This window comes from Rana temporaria, chromosome 9, assembly GCF_905171775.1.
Source record: "Rana temporaria chromosome 9, aRanTem1.1, whole genome shotgun sequence".
In the NCBI taxonomy this organism is placed as follows: Eukaryota; Metazoa; Chordata; class Amphibia; order Anura; family Ranidae; genus Rana; species Rana temporaria.
Window position 1 is genome coordinate 30,940,931 of NC_053497.1, and position 21,451 is coordinate 30,962,381.

Consider the following 21,451-nt stretch of genomic DNA (forward strand, 5'->3'; position numbering starts at 1 on the left):
TCTTAAAGGCACATTTTTTTTGTTGTCATTTTTTCAAATGATAATTTACTTTTTATTTATTTTTATTGCATTTTATTCTAAATATGAGATCTGGGGTATTTTTGACCCCAGATCTCATATTTAAGAGGACCTGTCATGCTTTTTTCTATTACAAGGGATGTTTACATTCCTTGTAATAGGAATAAAAACGACCCATTTTATTATTTTTTTTTTTTAAAAACAGTGTAAAAATAAATAAAATCATTTAAAATAAATAAGAAAACAAAAAAATATGTTTTTAAATCGCCCTGTCCTGACGAGCTTGCGCGCAGAAGCGAACGCATACGTGAGTAGCGCCCGCATATGAAAACTGTTTTCAAACCACACAAGTGAGGTATCGCCGCAATCGTTAGAGCGAGAGCAATAATTCTAGCCCTAGACCTCCTCTGTAACTAAAAAGATGCAATCTGTAGAATTTTTTAAACGTTGCCTATGGAGATTTTTAAGGGTAAAAGTTTGACACCATTCCACGAGCGGGGGCAATTTTAAAGCGTGACATGTTGGGTATCATTTTACTCGGTGCAAAATTATCTTTCACAATATAAAAAAAAATTAGGCTAACTTTACTGTTGTCTTATTTTTTAATTAAAAAAAGTGATGCATACTAGCACATTATAACTGGGCCTTACAGGTTTCAAAGAAAATAAATTCCCCTCCCCCTCTCTAGTGTTTTCATTGTGCCTAAAACCCATTGACTAAACAGATCGGAATAGAAGATTGTGGCCTGTCCAGGGAACGCATATGTGGCCCCACCCACCTGCCTGGTTATGGTCGCCCCTTGTTTTAGCTATACATTAACCCACCTTTTTATATGTTGCCTCCCCATGGCTCTTATATTTCTAGCACAATTTATAACAAATCTCAAAGCAAATGCATTTTCCTAAACTTTTTTTCAAAGCCCCGGCGAGTGTGTCTGTCTGCACAGCAATGACAATAGCGCTGAGTCTTTGGAGCAGTGACCCCACCAGCATACATAGCGCTGCAAAGAAAATCGCACTTTCCAAAGCTTTGTGGTCATGTGACTGCTTGAAAAAGAAAAGTTTAACCACCTCAATACCGGGCCTATTCTGGCACTTCTCTCCTTCATGTAAAAATCATCATTTGTTTGCTAGAAAATTACTCAGCACCCCCAAACATTATATATTTTTTAGCAGGCACCCTAGGCAATAAAGTGGCGGTCATTGCAACTTTTTATCTCGCACGGTATTTGCGCAATAATTTTTCAAACACCTTTTTTATTTTTTGGAAAAAAAAAAACGGTTTCATGAATTAAAAAATAACAAAACAGTGAAGTTAGCCCAATTTTTTTGTATAATGTGAAAGATGATGTTACGCCGAGTAAATAGATACCTAACATGTCACGCTTTAAAATTTCGCACACTCATGGAATGGTGCCGAACTTCGGTACTTAAAAATCTCCATAGGCGACGCTTTAATTTTTTTTTACAGGTTACCACTTTAGAGTTAGAGGAGGTCTAGTGCTAGAATTGTTGCACACGCTCTAATGCATGCGACGATACCTCACATGTGTGGTTTGAACAGCGTTTACATATGTGGGCGGGACTTACGTGTTTGCTTCTGAGCGCGAGCTACCGGAGACAGGGGCGTTTTAAAAAAAAAAAAATTTACACCTTTTTTTTTTTTTTTTATCACTTTTATTCCTATTACAATAAATGTAAACATCCCTTGTAATAGGAATAGTGTGTGACAGGTCCTCTTTATAGAGAGATGCGGGGTCAATAAGACCCCACATCTCTCCTCCAGGCTGAAAAGCATGAGATTGTGAAAAAAAGTTCACTGATCTCATGCTGACAGACGCGATTGCGGCTTTGTTTACTTCTGGGTACCCGGGCATGACGTCATAACGTCGCGCCTGGGCCTCTGACGGTCATGGAGATGGAAATCTCTGTCCTCGTCATCCGGCGCTGGCCAATTGGTTCTCCGATGGGTGCCCCCGATGGCACAGGAGAGCCGGAAAAGCGGGAGGGGGAGGGACGTCCTCTCCCGTCGCCTATAAGAACGATCAAGCAGTGGAACTGCCGCTATGATCCTTCTTATGGTGCACTGAAGAGAAGGAGATCTGAATGATGCCTGTAGCTGCACCCATCATTCAGATATCCCCCCCTAGAGTCTGGGACGTCATATGACGGCGAGCGGTATTGAGGTGGTTAAGGTATTTACTTTTATATTTATTAGAAACTGTATACAGGAAATATAATGGGGGCTGCAATATAAAAAGAGCGGGTAGCCCATCCTTCTGCCTTATATTGTCCAGAAATGTTGACATCATACCCTACTTTAAACTTAAAGCAGTATTAACCACTTCAGCTCCAGAAGATTTATCCCCCCCCTTCCTGTCCAGGCCATTTTTTGCGAATACGGCACTGCATTAGTTTTAACTGACAATTGCGCGGTCGTACCCAGATCAAATTTTTGTCCTTTTTTTTCTTTTGAGCTTTCTTTTGGTGGTATTTGATTACCTCTGCGGTTTAATTTTTTTTGCGCTATTAAAAAAAAAGAGACGGACTATTTTAAAAAATAAAAATATTTTTGCTATAAAATATATTCGATAAAAAAATGTAAAAAATCTAATTTCTTCATCAATTTAGGCCAATATGTATTTTGCAAAGTTTTTGGTAAAAAATCCCAATAAGCGTGTATTGATTGGTTTGCAGAAAAGTTATAGGCCCAGATTCTCGTAGGAGTTACGCCGGCGTATCAGAAAAGTTATAGGCCCAGATTCTCGTAGGAGTTACGCCGGCGTATCTCCAGATACGCCGTCGTAACTCTGAGTGTGAGGCGTCGTATCTATGCGCCTGATTCTTAGAATCAGTTACGCATAGATTTGTCTTAGATCCGACCTGCATAAGTCTCTTACGCCGGCGTATCTAAGTTGCATATTTACGCTGGCCGCTAGGTGGCGCTTCCGTCGATTTACGCGCTGAATATGGTAATGAGCTAGATACGCCGATTCTCAAACGTACGTGCGCCCGGCGCATTTTTTTACGTAGTTTACGTAAGCTTTTTTGGGCGTAAAGTTACCCCTGCTCTATGAGGCGTACCAATGTTAGGTATGGACGTCGGAACAGCGTTGAATTTTTCACGTTTTACGTCGTTTGCGTAAGTCGTCCGTGAATGGGACTGGACGTAAGTTACGTTCACGTCGACTAGGCATTGAGAGGGCGCAATTTAATTTGAAAATTCAACGTGATACTGAGCATGCGCGCCGTTCGAAAAAAGCGTCATTTACATGGGGTCACATAACACGCTACGCCCGCCTAAAGATAGGCGTTTTTTAGAGAATCTGGGCCATAGCGTCTACAATCTATGGCAGTGATGGTGAACCTTGGCACCCCAGATGTTTAGGAACTACATTTCCCATGATGCTCAACTACACTGCAGAGTGCATGAGCATCATGGGAAATGTAGTTCTAAAACATATGGGGTGCCAAGGTTTGCCATCCCTAATCTATGGCATATTTTTATTTTATTTATTTTACTAGTAATGCCGGCGATCAGCGACTTATTGCGGGACTGCAATATTGCAGCGAACAAATCGGACATTAACTGACACACTTTTGGCACTTTTTGGGGACCAGTGACACTAATACAGTGATCGGCGCTAAAAATTTGCACTGTCACTGTACTAATGACACTGGCTGGGAAGGAGTTAACATCAGGGGTGATCAGAGGGTTAAATATATGCTTAAAGCGGAGTTCCACCTAAAAATGGAACTTCCGCATAACCCACTCCTCGCCCCCTTGCATGCCACATTTGGCATGTAATTTTTTTTGGGGGGGGGGGGAGTGGGGGCTTCAGGAGAAGCGGACTTCCTGTCCCACTTCCTCCTTTCGCCGAGGGGCTGGAAAGGCGATTAGCTTAATCGCCTTTTCACAGCCCCTCCCTGTAGGCGAGCGCCTGTCCAATCGGACGGCGCCGCGCCGCTCGCGCATGCACAGTGGGTGCCCGGCCGTGAAGCCGAAAGCTGTCACTGCCGGGTGCCCACACTAAGAATGAAGACGCCGGCGAGGGGCGGAGCGTCGCTGGAGCCGTGGAGCAGGTAAGTGTCTGTTTATTAAAAGCCAGCAGCTACACTTTTTGTAGCTGCTGACTTTTAATAAACTTAAAAAATAGCTGGAAAACCCCTTTAAGTTGTGCTTACTAATTGTGGGGGAGGTGCTTTGACTGGGGGAAGGCAAAGATCTGTGTTCCTGCTTAGCAGAAACACTTGGATCAGTACCTTCCCCTCTGACATAACAACAATGTGCCTTGTTTACATATGCAGATTGTCGTTCTGCCCCTGTACTGTCTAATCAGCGGGTGCCGACGGACATCGAATCCGCAGTACCCGCCACTGGGCTCCCGCTGTATATAATCGCAGTGGGAGAGGGTCGCAGGCGGCGCGTGCACACGCCCCAGACTCAGAAGTGTCAGATCACGTACTGCCACAGTATATGTACGTTGGGCGGTTGCTAAATAGATAAACCCTAAAGCAAACATTTATTATATTGCAGTTTACCAATTCTTAGGTGTGACGGCTGTGTTTGTTTTCTTTTTTAGGCTTTCTTTCTTTTATTTTTTCATGTCAATCTTGTCAATAAATCTGTAATCTTTTAACATAACAACTTTTCCTGTAGATGTGTCAGTTGAGACAAACCATTTACCACCGTCGGGTGCTAACATTGATCATCTTTTTTATTTATTCATGTAAAACTTTTATCCCAAAAAAACCCTCTACAAAAATGTTGCAGTAACTGCAGTGTGCTGCTGTCCAAAGGTGCCCCTGTGCTCCTTCATCCAGAGTGGGGTAATACAGGAGGTGTGTTACTGGTGTGATACTAACCCACACAGATCTGTGCTGTGATTGGCCACAGCAATCAGCAGGTTCACATCCAAAATCATTGGTTGCAAGCCTGCTGACAAACATTTGCTGCGTCCAAGCACAGCACGAGTGGCAGGGGGGCGCGAGCGCGCGCCTGTAGACCAGGAAGTTCTTTGCAACATATTGGTACGTCGTCCTGGCCAGAGGAGCCACCGGCCAGCAGTAAAATTGCTATTGGCCAGTCAGCAAGTGGTTAAAAGAAATTACTTTCCTGCGCTTCCTGTTCAGATCTCAAAATAGGCAGTAAGGGGAAATTACCCCAAGTGGACACATATTGTGAAAGTGGGAAAATAAACCGAATAGCGGTTCTAATGCTTCCCCACTGAATCCAACTAAGAACAGGGGGCCAGATTCACAGAGGAAATACGCCGGAGTATCTACTGAAACTCCGGCGTATTTTCAAATTTGCCGCGTCGTATCTTTATTTGTAATTCACAAAAAAGATACGACGGCTTTTGGCTAAGATCCGACAGGCGTACGGCTTCGTATGCCTTCGGATCCTAGGTGCAATTTTCCGGCGGCCACTGGGTGGAGTTCGTGACGTTTTCCAGCGTCGGGTATGCAAATTAGCTGATTACGGCGATCCACGAAGATACGCGCGTTCGTCGCAATCTCTTACGTCGTCGCTAGTCGGTTTTTCCCGTCGCAAACTTAGGCCTGCTTTTTCATGGCTTACATTTAGAACAGCCATGGTAAAGTATGGCCGTTGTTCCCGCGTCGAATTTCAATTTTTTTTTTTTACGTAAGACGTCCGGGAATACGAAACGACGTAACGCACGTTGCCATTCAAAAAATACGTCGGGGCGCCGTAATTTCGTGCAAAGCACGTCGGAAAATTTTCACACGGAGCAATGCGCAGAACGTTCAGCGCGGGAACGCGCCTAATTTAAATGGTACACGCCCCATTTGAATTAGGCGGGCTTGCGCCGGACGGCTTTACGTTACACCGCCGTAAGTTTACACGCAAGTGCTTGGTGAATCAGGCACTTGCGCTGAAAACTTGCGGCGGTGTAACGTAAAGACGATACGTTACGCCGCTGCAGATATATGTGAATCTGGCCCAGAAAGTTTTGGGCAGTCTTGAAGAGAATGAAGCTGAACGCACCTTTTATCGCAGACACGCAATTGGTTGATGGATCACAAGACACGTTTAACCCTTTCCCTACTGAGTCATTGTAAAATGACGTCGACGGGAACCCTCCCTCCCTCCAGGTGGACGTCATATGACGTTCTTAGCTTCCCGGACGGCTAGCGGGGCGCTCGCGCCTCCGCCCCATTGCTCGGGACCTGGTGCGCGTGCCCAGCGGCCGCCATGTCCACCGAGCACCCGCGATTGCCCGCAACCACGGCAGGACCATGGATCTGTGTGTGTAAATGTCCTGTCAGCAGAGAGGAGACCGATGTGTGTTCCCAGTACAAAGAAACACACATCGGTCTCCTCCCTTTGTGAGTCCCCCTCCCCCTACAGTTAGAATCACTCCCTAGGGAACATATTTAACCCCTTGATCGCCCCCCAGTAATCAATTTTATAGCACTAATCGCTGTATAAAGGTGAATAGACCATTCACCTTTATACAGCGATTAGTGCTATAAAATTGTGCTACAAAAAGCTGTCAAAAGTGTCCGATATGTCCGCCGCAATGTCACGGTCAAAATAAAAATCACAGATAGCCACCATTACTAGTAAAAAAAAAAATGCCATAAAACGATCCCCTATTTTGTAGACGCTATATTGATTGGTTTACGCAAAATGTAAACGCTTATTGGGTTTTTTTTTTACCAAAAATATGTAGAAGAATACGTATCGGCCTAAACTGAGGAAAAAAATCGTTTTTTTTATTGTAATATGTATTGAATCAAAAAGTAAAAAATATTGGCCCGGATTCACAAAGCACTTATGCCGACGTATCTCGAGATACGCCGCGTAAATGTAAATATGCGCCATCGTATCTATGCGTCGTGCCCACAAAGCTTCCTACGACTGACGTAACTTGCCAACGCCGTCGTATCGTGGGCGCATATTTACGCCGGGCGCATTTGCCGCTCCCATAGATTTTCGATGCAAATGAGGGAGATACGCCGATTCACAAACCTAGTTGCGCCCGGCGCATCATATAGGCGGTTTGCGTAAGTCGTACGTCCGGCGTAAAGTTATTCCCCATATAGGAGGCGCAACTCATGCAAAGGTATGCACCAGGGAACACAAGCCGTCGTATCTTTTGTCGTTTACGTTGTACGTGAATATGACTAGGTTACGTTCACGTCGTAGGCAGTGATTCGATGTATCTTGGGCTGTTGTTTCGACGTGATTCTGAGCATGCGCACTGTGATGCGGCCACGGGACGGCGCATGCGCCGTTCATTTTAAGTACTTCTATGGCGCTTGGCCCATCATTTACATGGGGTCACATCTCATTAGCATGGCTCACGCCCACTTCCACCTACACTGGCTTACGCTGAGGAAACCCAGCGTATCTTTAAGAGCAAGTGGGAGCAAGTGCTTTGTGAATCCAGTGCTTGCCGCCTCTGTGCTATGCGCCGGCGTAGCGTAAAAGAGATACGCTACGACGGCATAAATATGCGCCGATGTATGTGAATCCGGGCCATTGTGTTTTTTTCAAAATTGTCACTCTTATTTTGTTTATAGCGCAAAAAATAGAAAACGCAGAGGTGATCAAATGCCACCAAAAGAAAGCTCTATTTGTGGGGGAAAAAAACATAAAGATTTCATTTGGGTACAGTGTTGCATGACCGCGCAAATGTCATTCAAAGTGCGACAGCGCTAAAAACTAAAAATTTGGTTTGGGCAGGAAGGGGGTGAAAATGCCCGGTAATGGAAGTGGTTAATAAATGTCAGCAGATGAATAATACAGAGGGCGATCCCTAATCGACCAATCGGATTTCAACTGTCATTTTCCAACCCAGCCAAAATGACTGAAGTCAGTTGCTTGCTGTAGGTACCACAAAAATGTTTCTGCCTTCCTGTAATAAGGAGCCAGTCCATGTGAGATCTGCAGGCAGGCTGTGACCTCGCTCTGTGGCGGCTTCTGTGGAGTTAACAGTCCTGATAAAATTAGATCTGCGTTTGCCGGAGGCTACAGAGAAGTAACTGGAAGTGGTGGAGCAAAGGAATGGAAAGGGGAAGAGAGAGCGGAGTGTACAGGAACAGTGTCCTGGCTGGGATCAGAGAATTCCCATCAGAGGTTATGACAGAATAAGGAAGGTAAGTGAGGACAGAGGAGGAATGTAGACATGATTATAGATTGGGAGGAGCAGGAAGGTCACATGTCAGGTGTTTATGAATCTGGATCACCTGGATGTTTGTGTTAGTAAGCATTGTGTCACTGAAACTTGTATAGCTGCCTTCAGATAGCAGTGTTCCAGAGTTGGATGGAGCCTGATCAATCACACCATCTTTCTGTTTGTAGGTGACATCAAACATGGCCGCTGGGTGCCCCTCGGCACTGCCGATGCTCTTCTTCTTTGTGCCGCTTCTGCTATGGCTGGTGGATCCCACATTGGGGTATAAGCCAGTTATCATGGTCCATGGACTTTTTGACAGTTCTGCGAGCTTCAAGCAACTGGTTCAGTTCATCAACGAGGTGGGTGATATGTGGGCATGGGTTGTGAAAGTAGTTTATAGCATTTATGTAGACAATTAAACACTCAATTCACATACATACGTGTGTGTGTGTGTGTGTGTGTGTGTGTGTATGTATGTGTGTATATGTATATGTGTGTATATATATATATATATATATATATATATATATATATATATATATATATATATATATAAAATCTCCAGGATAAGCAATTAGTGGACCTCCAGCTGTTGCAGAACTACAAGTCCCATGAGGCATAGCAAGACTCTGACAGCCACAAGCATGACACCCAGAGGCATGATGGGACCTGTAGTTTTGCAACAGCTGGAGGTCCGCTAATTGCATATCCCTAATATATATTGTGAGGGGGTTAGCCCGTCAGCGGGTGTGTGTGACCCCCTGGACGGGTTCAGCACACAAAAACAATTGGGCACAGCAGACGGTGGTAGGAGGAAAACAAAAAGGTGCAGATTTTATTTGAACTATACACAAAACAAATGTGACAGAAACAAAAGAAATACAAAAATAAATCCTGGTCACTTGACCGCTTACTAAACACATCGGTGTCCCTAACTAACGCCTGGGTACAGCCTAGTGCTGCCCCAGTCCCTAACTCCCTGCTGGTTAGAGTTTGGGTAATAGTAGCCATTCACAAATTACAATCAGTAAGTGACCATTACTTGGAGACACCTGTAGTCAATAATCTGATAGGTGGTCACATATCTTTTGGCCATACTGTATAGCTTATGCCGAACCTTGTATACCTGTTTACAGACTGGCGCAGCCACCAACCCAACAGTAAGTGCGGGCTCACACTACAGCGACATGAAAGTCGGCACGACTTTGCGAGGCAACTTGAGGCAACTTCAAGTCGCCTCCAGGACAGGCAACTTCGCCAGTGGCCAATCAAATCGAACAATAATCAGCTCTGTGGGAGGGAGGGGTTTGCTCGAGAAAACGATTTTCTCTTCCTGTAAAGTCGTTTAAGTCTGTGATCCGACTTTGAAATCAATGGGTACAAGTTGCCTACAAGTCGCCTTAAAGTAGTACAGGAATCTTTTCTGAAGTCGGAGCGAATTGAGTAGTGTACATTAAGACGGCTCCATACACTTCACTTTCTCATGTCACGCGACTTGGGGCGACACAAGTCGGATCCAGGGTTGCCAACTTTCAGTAAATTTACAAACCGTTTGTAAAATCCATAATTGTTGCATCTGGTAACGGATGTAGCTAGATTCACACAGATCGCCGCAACTTTAAGGCGGCGTAGCGTATCGTATTTACGCTACGCCGCCTTAAGTCAGAGAGGCAAGTACTATATTCTCAAAGTACCTGCCTCCTAACTTACAGCGGCGTATCGTAAATGCGGCGGGCGCAAGTGCGCCTAATTCAAATTCGGCTAAGGGGGCGTGTTTTATGTTAATGGGGCTTGACCTGACGTGATTGATGTTTTTTTTGAACGGCGCATGCGCCGTCCGCCTACATTTCCCAGTGTGCATTGCGGCAACGTACGCCGCACGGGCCTATTGATTTCGACGTGGACGTAAATCCCTATTCACGGACGATTTACGCAAACGACGTAAAATTTTCGAATTTCGAAGCGGGAACGGCGGCCATACTTTAACATTGGCTACGCCACCTAGGGGAATGACTATCTTTAGGCGGCCTATCTCTTATGGAAACGGCGTATCTGGACTGCGTCGGCCGGGCGTACGTTCGTGAATAGGCGTATCTACTGATTTACATATTCTACGCCGACCACAATGGAAGCGGCACCTAGCGGCCAGCCTAAATATTGCAACCTAAGATAGGACGGCGCAAGCCGTCTTATCTTAGATATGTTTAAGCGTGTCTCTGTTTGAGAATACACTTAAACATAGGTCGGTGCAGATTCTGAGTTAGATCGGTGTATCTACTGATACGCCGACCTAACTCTACCTGAATCTAGCTAATGGAGCCTACATGTCCGTAATGGAGAATCAAGGACAGATGCAAAAAGTACAGATTTTACAAACTGTTCGTAAATTTCCTGAAAGTTGCCAACCCTGGTTGCGGTAGTGTGAACCGGCACTAACCAATTTTTAATGCTACTGCTAAGGTTGCTTGTTAGTGTAGGTGTGGTGTCACTTTAGGGGGGATATACTTAAACTGGAGCACTCAGGTTTAGGTGCAGCTGTGCATGGTAGCCAAAAACCTGAAAACTGATTGGTTTCTGTGCAGAGCTTCCCCAAGATTTTGCACACTCAAGTAAATCCCCCCCATTGTATCTTGTGTTCTAAGCCGGCACAAAGTTTATACCATGTGTGTACTGTATTGAGCCGTTGAGGATATCAGATGGTGTCCCAATCAGTTTTAATAAACATTATGAACGTTATGAATTGACCTAAACGTCTATACTTCAATGTGGTAGTGATATCATTCTCATCTTTTTGTTCCTGCAGTCTCATCCAGGTACTAATATTTCAGTTCTAGACCTGTTTGACCACAAAGCGAGTTTACAGCCCCTCTGGAAGCAGGTGATGGGCTTCCGGGAGGCCATCTATCCTATCATGCAGAATGCTGGCAGCGAAGGAGTGCATCTTCTCTGCTATTCCCAAGGTGAGTGACTTTCATGCGGATCACAGCCTAGAAATAGCTGGTATCCACTAGTGGTGAAGAGTTCCTCCTCTGCCTGTTCACATGAAGCTGGGGCGATCATCATGGATCTCACAGCTTGATGAACATTCCAGACCTTTAATAATAATGTTGTAGGCCAATCATAAACCCTGTACCCTATTTTGTTGATAGCAAGCAATGTGGGAGCCCATAGCACTAAGGGCCCCAGCTACCACACTGCTGTCCATTCTGGGAGCAGAGTGTGTGACAGCATTAAAGGGAGCCTGTCACCAGCAGATGAGCACACAGCCTCAGTTTAGTGAATGCAACACATCTCAACTTGAACATGTACTGTATGTACAATTTGATTGGTCTGTGACATTTCAAGTGCAGTGAGGTCGTGGACAATCAGGCTGACTGTGAAGTCATTAGCAAAATGCAGTGTGCCCACCTTTTGTTGATCATTGGTGGAAGACTGACCACTGTGTTGAGGTTTCTACAAAACTTGTGTTGTGGTTGCTATATGTGTATTTAGCTATGTGCCTTTGATTTCAGATCTAAAGATATTCAGACACTGAAGCCTCGTACACACGATCAGTCCATCCGATGAGAACGGTCTGAAGGACCGTTGTCATAGGTTAACCGATGAAGCTGACTGATGGTCCGTCGTGCGTACACACCATCGGTTAAAAAAACGATCGTGTCAGAACGCAGTGACGTAAAACACGACGACGTGCTGAAAAAAACGAAGTTCAATGCTTCCAAGCATGCGTCAACTTGATTCTGAGCATGCGTGGATTTTTAACCGATGGTTGTGCGTACTAACGATCGGTTTTGAATCCATCGGTTAAATTTTAAAGCAAGTTGGCTTTTTTTAAACCGAAAGTTAAATAACCTATGGGGCCTACACACGATCGGCTTGGACCGATGAAAACGGTCCATCAGACCGTTATCCTCTGGTTAACCGATCGTGTGTACGAGGCCTGAGCGTGAGGAAGACAAACTGCATCATGCCTGTATCTGTGGCTGTACTTTAGCACTGCTTGGTTGTCCCTTCAACTTCCTGCACATTCCTAATGGCAGTGATCCACTAATAAGAATGTGTGGGGGCTAGGGTTGCCACCTGTCCATGATTCACCCGGACAGTCCGTGTTTTGAATCCTGTGCACCTAAAGCCTGGACACGTTATTCAAACTGGACTGGTTGGGGATGTGAAATGTTGGGGTGCTCTTTCCTGATGGTGATGGGATTGACGGTCGCCGTTTCCCCCTTCTTTCCCGATCTCCTCCAGTTTCTGGCAATCACCAGTGCTGGGTGCGGATTGGAAGCAGTCGATCACATGAGCCTTAGTGTCTCTGATTGGCTGGAGTAGGGGCAGCTGTCTGTGTGCTTATTTCTATCTCTGTGCCCCCCCTCTTCCTCCATGATGGTATATATACCCAGCTCTGTGCCCCTCCTCCTCACCTAGATGCGGGTAAAGAATTGCACATGTACCAATCTGGGTGAGGAGGAGGGGCACAGAGCTGGGTATATATACCATTATGGAGGAGGAGGGGGGACACAGAGCTATGCATGTACCCATCCAGGGAAGGAGGAAGCACACAGCTAGGTACACAATACTATGTATACTGGCTATGTACCATTCTGGAGAAAATGGAGGCACAGAGCCTAGGTATTTACCACTATGGAGGAGTATGGGGGGGGGGGGGAGTTGTAGAGCTGGGTATGGGTGGGGGGGGACAACTATCAGAGCTCTGACATCAGGATATAGCTTGCACCTAGGCATGGCATTGATGTATATACAGATATATGAAGATACTATCTAGTGCCTGTTATTAGCACCATGGCATCTCTTTCTTTGTTAATTTTGCACCTTACTTTATTAGGGGATCACCGTTTTCTGATTCAGCTGAATATATGCATGCAGATTGAGCTGAGATGGATCACAAAGCTGATGCCATACTTGTTTGTTTTCTGCTGATATTAGAAGCTGTGTGCTCATCAGATAGTGACAGGTTCTCTTTAATGCTCTCAGACAATCTGCTCCTAGAAAGGACAGCAGTGCAGTTGCTGGAGCCCCGTGTTATTCAATGAATAATTGCAGTCACAGCGCATTAATTCCGCATGATGCGCTGCTAATGATTGCGTGGCACTGTGACAGACTGACCCCAGGCATACTGGAGCCTCTGTCTCATCTGCTCACAAGGAACCCCCTAACCCGCCCTAATGCCCATCTTCCTATATATGAACGAGGCAGTCTTTATCTTCTGTGACCGTCACATGCCAGCTATTTTCCATCTTGGCAACGATATCCGTGACATCTAATCCCGCGGCATGCTTCTCATTCCTGGGTGTGAGTCACATGACTCAGCACATAGATTAGCCTTCAGCACGTGTAAACATGTACACATACAGAGCGACACGTTACCATCTCCGCCCTCTTCCTTATACAGATGTCATACATGTCCGTTCATGAAATCACTATAATTTATTCATAAGTTTTGAATTATAATGCAGGGTCAGCATTAGTCTGGCTGTAGAATCTCTGCCAAATAATATTTGAACAGGATGTGTGGGCTGAGCAATGAAAGCTGCTTTGAAGGACAGCTGCACTTTTTAAATTATACATAAGCTCTTGTACAGTGCCTTGAAAAAGTATTCATACCCCTTTAAAATTTTCCACATTTTGTCATGTTACAACCAAAAACGTAAATGTATTTTATTGGGATTTTATGTGATAGACCAACACAAAGTGGCACATAATTGTGAAGTAGAAAGAAAATGATAAATTTGTTTTCAAAATATTTACAAATAAATATGTGAAAAGTGTGGGATACATTTGTATAGCGCCCCCCGGAGTCAATACTTTGTAGAACCGCCTTTCACTACAATTACAGCTGCAAGTTTTTTTGGGGATGTCTCTACCAGCTTTGCACATCCAGAGAGGGACATTTTTGCCCATTCTTCTTCTTTGCAAAATAGCTGAAGTTCTGTCAGATTGGATGGAGAGTGTCTGTGAACAGCAATTTTCAAGTCTTGCCACAGATTCTCAATTGGATTTAGGTCTGGACTTTGACTGGGTCATTCTAACACATGAATATGCTTTGATCTAAACCATTCCATTGTGGCTCTGGCTGTAGGTTTAGGGTCGTTGTCCTGCTGGAAGGTGAACCTCCGCCCCAGTCTCAAGTCTTTTGCAGACTCTAAAAGGTTTTCTTTTGAGATTGCCCTGTACTTGGCTCCGTCCGTCTTTCCATCAACTCTGTCCCCGCTGAAGAAAAGCATCCCCACAACATGATGCTGCCACCACCATGTATCACAGTGGGGATGGTGTATTGAGGGTGATGTACAGTGTTAGTTTTCCTCCACACATTGCGTTTTTTCTTTTAGGCCAAAAAGTACAATTTTGGTCTCATCTGATCAGAACAACTTCTTCCACATGTTTTCTGTGCCCCCCACATGGCTTCTCACAAACTGCAAACAGGACTTCTTATGGATTTCTTCCAACAATGGCTTTCTTCCTGCCACTCTTCCATAAAGGGCAGATTTGTGGAGAGCACAACTAATAGTTGTCCTGTGGACAGATTCTCCCACCTGAGCTGTGAATATCTTCAGCTCCTCCAGAGTTACCATGGACCTCTTGGCTGCTTCTCTGATGAATGCTCTCCTTGCCCGGCCTGTCAGTTTAGGTGGACGGCCATGCCTTGGTAGGCTTGAAGTTGTGTCATACTCTTTCCATATTTGAATTGAACAGTACTCTGTGAGATGTTCAATGCTTTGGATATTTTTTTATAATCTAACCCTGCTTTAAACTTCTCCACAACATTATTCCTGATCTGTCTGGTGTGTTCCTTGGCCTTCGTGATGTTGTTTGTTCACTAAGGTTCTCTAACAAATCTCTGAGGGCTTCACAGAACAGCTGTATTTATATTGAGATTAAATAACACACAGGTGGGCTCTATTTACTAATTAGGTGACTTCCAAAGGCAATTGGTTCCACCAGATTTTAGTTAGGGGTATCAGAGTAAAGGGGGCTGAATACAAATGTACCCCACACTTTTCACATATTTATTTGTAAAAAGAATTGAAAACCGTTTATAATTTTCCTTCCACTTCACAATTATGTGCCACTTTGTGTTGCTCTATCACATAAAATACCAATAAAATACATTTACATGTTTGGTTGTAAATTGACAAAATGTGGAAAATTTCAAGGGGTATGAATACTTTTTCAAGGCACTGTAATATATCCAGGCACAACCAACAATTGTGACAATGGACTTCTCTTTGCGACCTAAATAGAAAACTTGGAGTGCCGCTCAAGCCAGAGGGAAGATTCTTCCTTTTGATTTTAGGAAACGGGGTGCCGTAATTCTCCTGTGTTCATCTAAGACCACGCATGCAATGGAGTAAGACAGACGCTACACTGCTAGTGCGACGTCCGTCTTAATCCAGTGAACTTCTCTTATTTGCTCCTTTTTGGTCTGTTAAATGTACCATTAAAAGTGTGTTATGTCAGTTCAGTGTATGCAAAAACATGCCTATTGATCCTGCCCGAAATCTGCTAAGCTGATGCTGTGCTGTACTTTTATCAGTTACCATATATACTCGAGTATAAACCAAGTTTTTCAGCACCCTTTTTTTGTGCTGAAAATGCCCCCCTCGGCTTATACTGGAGTCACCTTTTTGCGCCTGATCTCCCAGAATTTGGGGATCCAGTACCGGCCGGCCATAGGTCCCCTGGACTCCAAACTTGGCACACTTTTCCTCTACAAGTGTGCAAAGTTTGTTGTCCGGGGGACCTACGGCGGGGGAGCACCGATTTTTCAAAGCTGGGCACCCCTTCCATAGACACCCGTGTTAAACGGTCATTTCTCCAGTGACTTTGGGGACCCGGTACCGGCCGAAACTTGGCATACATGTAGCCCCACTCTTCCTCTACAAGTGTGCAAAGTTTGTTGTCCGGGGGACCTACGGCCGGGGAGCACCGATTTTTCAAAGCTGGGCACCCCTTCCATAGACTCCCATGTTAAATGTCAGTTTAGTCATGGACACAGTGAGGCATGGACATGGGCACAGTGAGGCACAGTGAGGCATGCAGATGGACACCCTAGGCTTCTACTCAAGTCAATACGTTTTCCCATTTTTTTGTGGTAAAATAAGGTGCCTCGGCTTATATTCGGGTCGACTTATACTCGAGTATATACGGTACATTGTTCCCAGCTATCTCTGGAAACTAAAACCACCTCCCTATGTTATGAGGAGGGCCATGTTTTCTAGTTCTAAAACACTTCCTGTCCCAGGGTAACAATGCTGTTCCTAAGCTATAAAAAAATATGGCAGCCACCCCATTGTATAACTAGCTTTCGCAGTAGGGTGTACATGGAAAGGTTTTGCACATCACAAACAATACATTTCCCAAAACTTTTTTTTTCTTTTTTTGTTATACAGGGGGAATAAGTATGACGTGTACCTCATGAGAAACCTAAAAAAAAATTGTTGGATAAAAAAAAAAAAATGTTGTTATACATTTCAATGATTAAAATTTCAATAAAGGAATTTATAAAGGTCGGGTGAATGGATTGTTAAGTAGAATTTTTATAGAGGCTCGAGAAGAGAGCAGATAAATGTAAAGTATGAAATGTTAAATGTGAAATGTACAAGTATATGTATGTATATAATTCTTTTTTTTGTATGGAGAAAAAAAAAGGATGGAAAATTAATAAAGAGATTAAAAAAAAAAAAAAAAAAAATCAATAAAGATATATTATTTGAAAAAATAAAATTCCCAGCCTGCAAAAAACAAACAAGTTGACAGTGTCTAACAAATCGTAGTTACATACCGTGTTTCCCCGAAAATAAGACCTACCCCGAAAATAAGACCTACCGTTATTTTCCAGGGCGGCTGCAATATAAGCCCTACCCCGAAAATAAGCCCTAGTTTAAAATGTTTGTAAAATCCTTTAACCCACTCTATTACAGTATTATATATATATAATGTACAATGTGTGTGTTTCTGTAATATAAATGCGGGAAGAGAGCTCCGGCGGGTCACAGAAGCGCAGAGCGGCGCTATAACAAAAGGTATTTGGCACAATTATATTACAAAAACACACACATTGTACATTATCTAATACTGTAAAAGAGAGGATTATAGGATTTTACAAGCATTTTATCTCAGTTCACACTGGGGATTCTTGTCAGGCAGGGAGAGAGACGGGGAGACAAATACAGCACATTACATGGTAAGACCTACCCCGAAAATAAGCCCTACTGTATCTTTTGTTGCCAAAATTAATATAAGACCCAGGCTTATTTTCGGGGAAACACGGTAGTTAAACAAAAGACGTCCATCCAGTTCTTCCAGTTCAACCAACATAGAAAATAAAAAAAACGCACACATACAAATAGACCTTTTTTAAAAACAATCTACTGACCTACTGCGCCCCAAGCCCACCCTTTTTTTTTTTAAGCCACAGGCTCTAATCATGTGCTTAAAAAAACAAAAACAAAAACAAAAAACAGGCGTCCGAAGCCCTGCATGTAGATTAGGGCCAGATGCATGGATTAGGGGAGCGCCTGCACCCCGTGTGGCTGGGTGGCCACTGATGAACAGTCTAGGACAGGAAGTGTATTACTGGCAGGATCACCAGGGGAAAAGGGGAAAAAAAACATAAGGATCTGCTATGTAGTATACTGTATATTATCTATCTAACATATTTTTTATGGTTTATTTTCCCTTCAGCAAAATTTGTTTCATTTACAAATCCTAAATCTTGTTATATTCTTCTTTATACAGGAGGATTAATCTGTCGGGGTCTCTTGGAGACCATTCCAGATCACAACGTGAACACATTCATTTCCTTGTCTTCTCCTCAGATGGGACAGTATGGAGGTAAGACTTTTGCAAAATCAGATTGTTTTTTTTTTTTTTCATTTGGCTTAAAGTAGAAAACCAGTAGATGCACATATGAAAGAGATTTATTGAACCTGCCAAAGGATTAGTAGTTCTAGTCGGTAGTGTGTAATATAGCATATATATATATATCTATATATATCGATCGATCGATCGATCGAGAGAGAAAGGTAGAATTACAGCACTGTTTCATTTTAAATTTTAAATTTTTTTTTTTAACCAAGACCAAATTCCCCGCGGACAGGATATGCGGTGACGTGGCGGCGACGATGGCCCCGCGACGTACGCGACCCCGGAAGTTCAATGCTTCCACGCATGCGTCGAATCACTTCCCCCCCACCGTTCACCTGGTGCACGCCCCTGCTATTGCCCTTAAAGGTGCCGACGTACACCTACAGTGATTTGTGGGAACGCGTCCGACCTGCCGCCGTATTATGATGGTGGCTGGTCGGCAAGTGGTTAAAGATTGATGGCCGAAACGCGTAGCTTTTCTTTTTGACTGTTGTTCACATGCAATAATAAAACAATTTTTTAGTCGACTTGAATATCTTGCATATTTGTTGCTAGGTTTAGCTATCCTAAATGAATAATCAGACTCGGGAATATGCAAATCTTCTTTACATGTCTGCTTTACCAGAAATCCACTACTGATATCAGTTACTATATGAGATATTTAGATTAAAGAATATCCTCTTTCTGAAAATGTTGACTGCTTGGCTGCCATGCCCATCCTTTTTGGCTTCTAGGTCCATAGTTATATCGTGGACTAGAATCATTTTTTTTTCTGAAGGTAGTTGGCTAGTTGTCACGCCACTGTTCTCGTAGGGGTGTCACAGAGTGCGTCATTGCTGTAGCTGGCACATTCCCCAGTTTGTATTACTCTGGTAAGGTTGTTCTCCCAGTGAAGTATGTTTACAGAGCGAGGTTTGGTCCTGTAGTCTGCACCTTATTGCTATTTGCTGACATACTGTCATAACATAAAAGCCTAAATAGGGAAGAGGCCAGGATAAACGGGGTCATTACTCTTTTTGGTACATGAAACTACTATTATGATAGACTGGCCTCCCCTCATCGCATCTCACTTGTATTATTAAAGCTGAACTTTGGCCAAACCTACTTGAAATGTATGTATGTGAGCATTGTTCTTACTGCCTATGATTTAGAATAGTGGTCTCCAAACTGACACCAACAATGGGGCAATATCCCCTGCACTGGCTGCTACAATGGGGCACTATCCCCTGCACTGGCTGCTACAATGGGGCACTATCCCCTGCACTGGCTGCTACAATGGGGCACTATCCCCTGCACTGGCTGCTACAATGGGGCACTATCCCCTGCGCTGACTGCTACAATGGTGCACTATCCCCTGCGCTGACTGCTACAATGGTGCACTATCCCCTGCGCCGACTGCTACAATGGTGCACTATCCCCTGCGCCGACTGCTACAATGGTGCACTATCCCCTGCGCCGACTGCTACAATGGTGCACTATCCCCTGCGCCGACTGCTACAATGGTGCACTATCCCCTGCGCCGACTGCTACAATGGTGCACTATCCCCTGCGCCGACTGCTACAATGGTGCACTATCCCCTGCGCGGACTGCTACAATGGTGCACTATGCCCTGCGCCGACTGCTACAATGGTGCACTATCCCCTGCGCCGACTGCTACAATGGGGCACTATCCCCTGCGCCGGCTGCTACAATGGGGCGCTATCCCCTGCACTGACTGCTACAATGGGGCACTATCCCCTGCGCTGGCTGCTACAATGGGGCACTATCCCCTGCACTGACTGCTACAATGGGGCACTATTTCCCCAACTGACACCAACCATTTCTCCCCCTAATAACAAAGATGGGGCATTTATCACCGCTGGGCTACAGTCCGGCCCCCCTAAATTTTGAAGGACAGTAAACTGACCCTTGTTTAGAAAGTTTGGAGGCCCCTGATTTAGAGCAAAGTGACTTTCTCCACATTCTTCCAGGGTGCACTACCTGACCCTGAGTCGTCTATCCCCAGGCCTGAACACTGTCACATAAGGGAGAAGAGAAGCAACACATAGCTTACACAGAATTTCGACTCTGCACTGGGATTCAGAGTTTTATATATATATTTTTTTTCCTTGTATGTGTTCAGGTATTCTTTGCAAAGTGAAGCTTTACATCATTTACTAAGCTCTGGAGTAATTGCATTTGCAGAGTGCAACTTCAATTTGCAAAGTCTACTTGCCTTTAGTAAATCAACCCCAATGCCACTTGGTGGGGGGTCTCAAATAAATTATGGGTTCCTAGAATAATGATGCACTGACACTTGGGTTCCCAGAGTAATGGTGCACTTATACTTAAAGCGGAGTTCCACCTAAAAGTGGAACTTTCGCTTTAAGCACTCCTTGTCTCCTTACATGCCACATTTGGCATATCCATTTTTTTGGGGGGGGGGGGGGGGGGGGCTTCGGTAGGAGTGGGACTTCCTGTCCCACTTCGTACTTCAACCTAGGGACCATCTAGGCGACTCCTCCTCTGCCCCTAGGCGGCCCCTCCCTCCAGGCGATCTCCTGGGACACGTGACAGGTCACAGGAGATTCTGCATGTGCAGTGCGTGCCCAGCTGTGAAGCCAAAAGCTATCACGGTTGGGTGCTCAGGATGTGAATGGAGGCGCCGAGGAGAGGAGCGGGGAGAGGAGAGACGCTCTGTATGCCCGCATCACTGGACCGGGGGAACAGGTAAGTGTCTGTTTTATTAAAAGTCAGCAGCTATACTTTTTGTAGCTGCTGACTTTTAATAAACATTAAAAGGCTGGAACTCCCCTTTAAGGTCTCAGAATAATGACACCCGATGATGCACTTACACTTGGTGTCCCAGGGTAATGATGCACTGACACTTTGGATCTTAAATTTATAACGCACTGACACTTTTGGTTTCCAAGTAATGATGCACCACTTGGAGTCTTGGAGTAATCATACACTGACACTTGGTGCAGGGGCGGACTGACCATTGAGTCACTTGGGCATTCCCCGAGGGCCCCATGCCACTAGGGGGCCCCATCAGGGTTGCCAGGCTCAGTAAAACCAGGGACAGTATGTAAAAATCTATGTTTTTTTTACATCTGTCCCTGATATGTCCGAAACCGACATGCTTTTGATGTGAAAATCCCAAGATTTAGCTGCCCCGCCTCTGCACTGCCTCCTGGCGTGGTGGCCATCTGTAAGCCCAGGGGCCCAATAATCTTCTATTGCCTGGGGGCCCCATGAGTTGTCAGTCCGCCCCTGACTTGGTGTCTTGATGTAATGACACACTGACACTCGGCGAGCAGTGACACATGACAACTGTGGCCCCATTAAATATGACAGTGCTAAGGGCAGTGATAAGATGTTAGATTTCATGTAACTGGACTGGAGGCAGATCAGTGAAGGAT

At 44.6% G+C, this 21,451-nt stretch overlaps 1 protein-coding gene across 2 annotated transcripts in view; it reads left to right on the plus strand.

Moving 5' to 3' along the window:
* Positions 1–21,451, plus strand: part of PPT2 (palmitoyl-protein thioesterase 2) — a 43,580-nt gene that overhangs the window by 4,066 nt on the left and 18,063 nt on the right. Inside the window, exons 1-4 of one of the 2 annotated variants that reach the window (XM_040323066.1) lie at positions 7,950–8,144; positions 8,350–8,523; positions 10,968–11,124; positions 17,921–18,016. In XM_040323066.1, the coding sequence (XP_040179000.1) occupies positions 8,362–8,523; positions 10,968–11,124; positions 17,921–18,016 (415 nt within the window). In that variant the 5' untranslated portion in view covers positions 7,950–8,144; positions 8,350–8,361. Of the gene's footprint in view, positions 1–7,949; positions 8,145–8,349; positions 8,524–10,967; positions 11,125–17,920; positions 18,017–21,451 lie in introns of those variants that run through there. The other variant, XM_040323065.1, reaches the window with a different exon arrangement.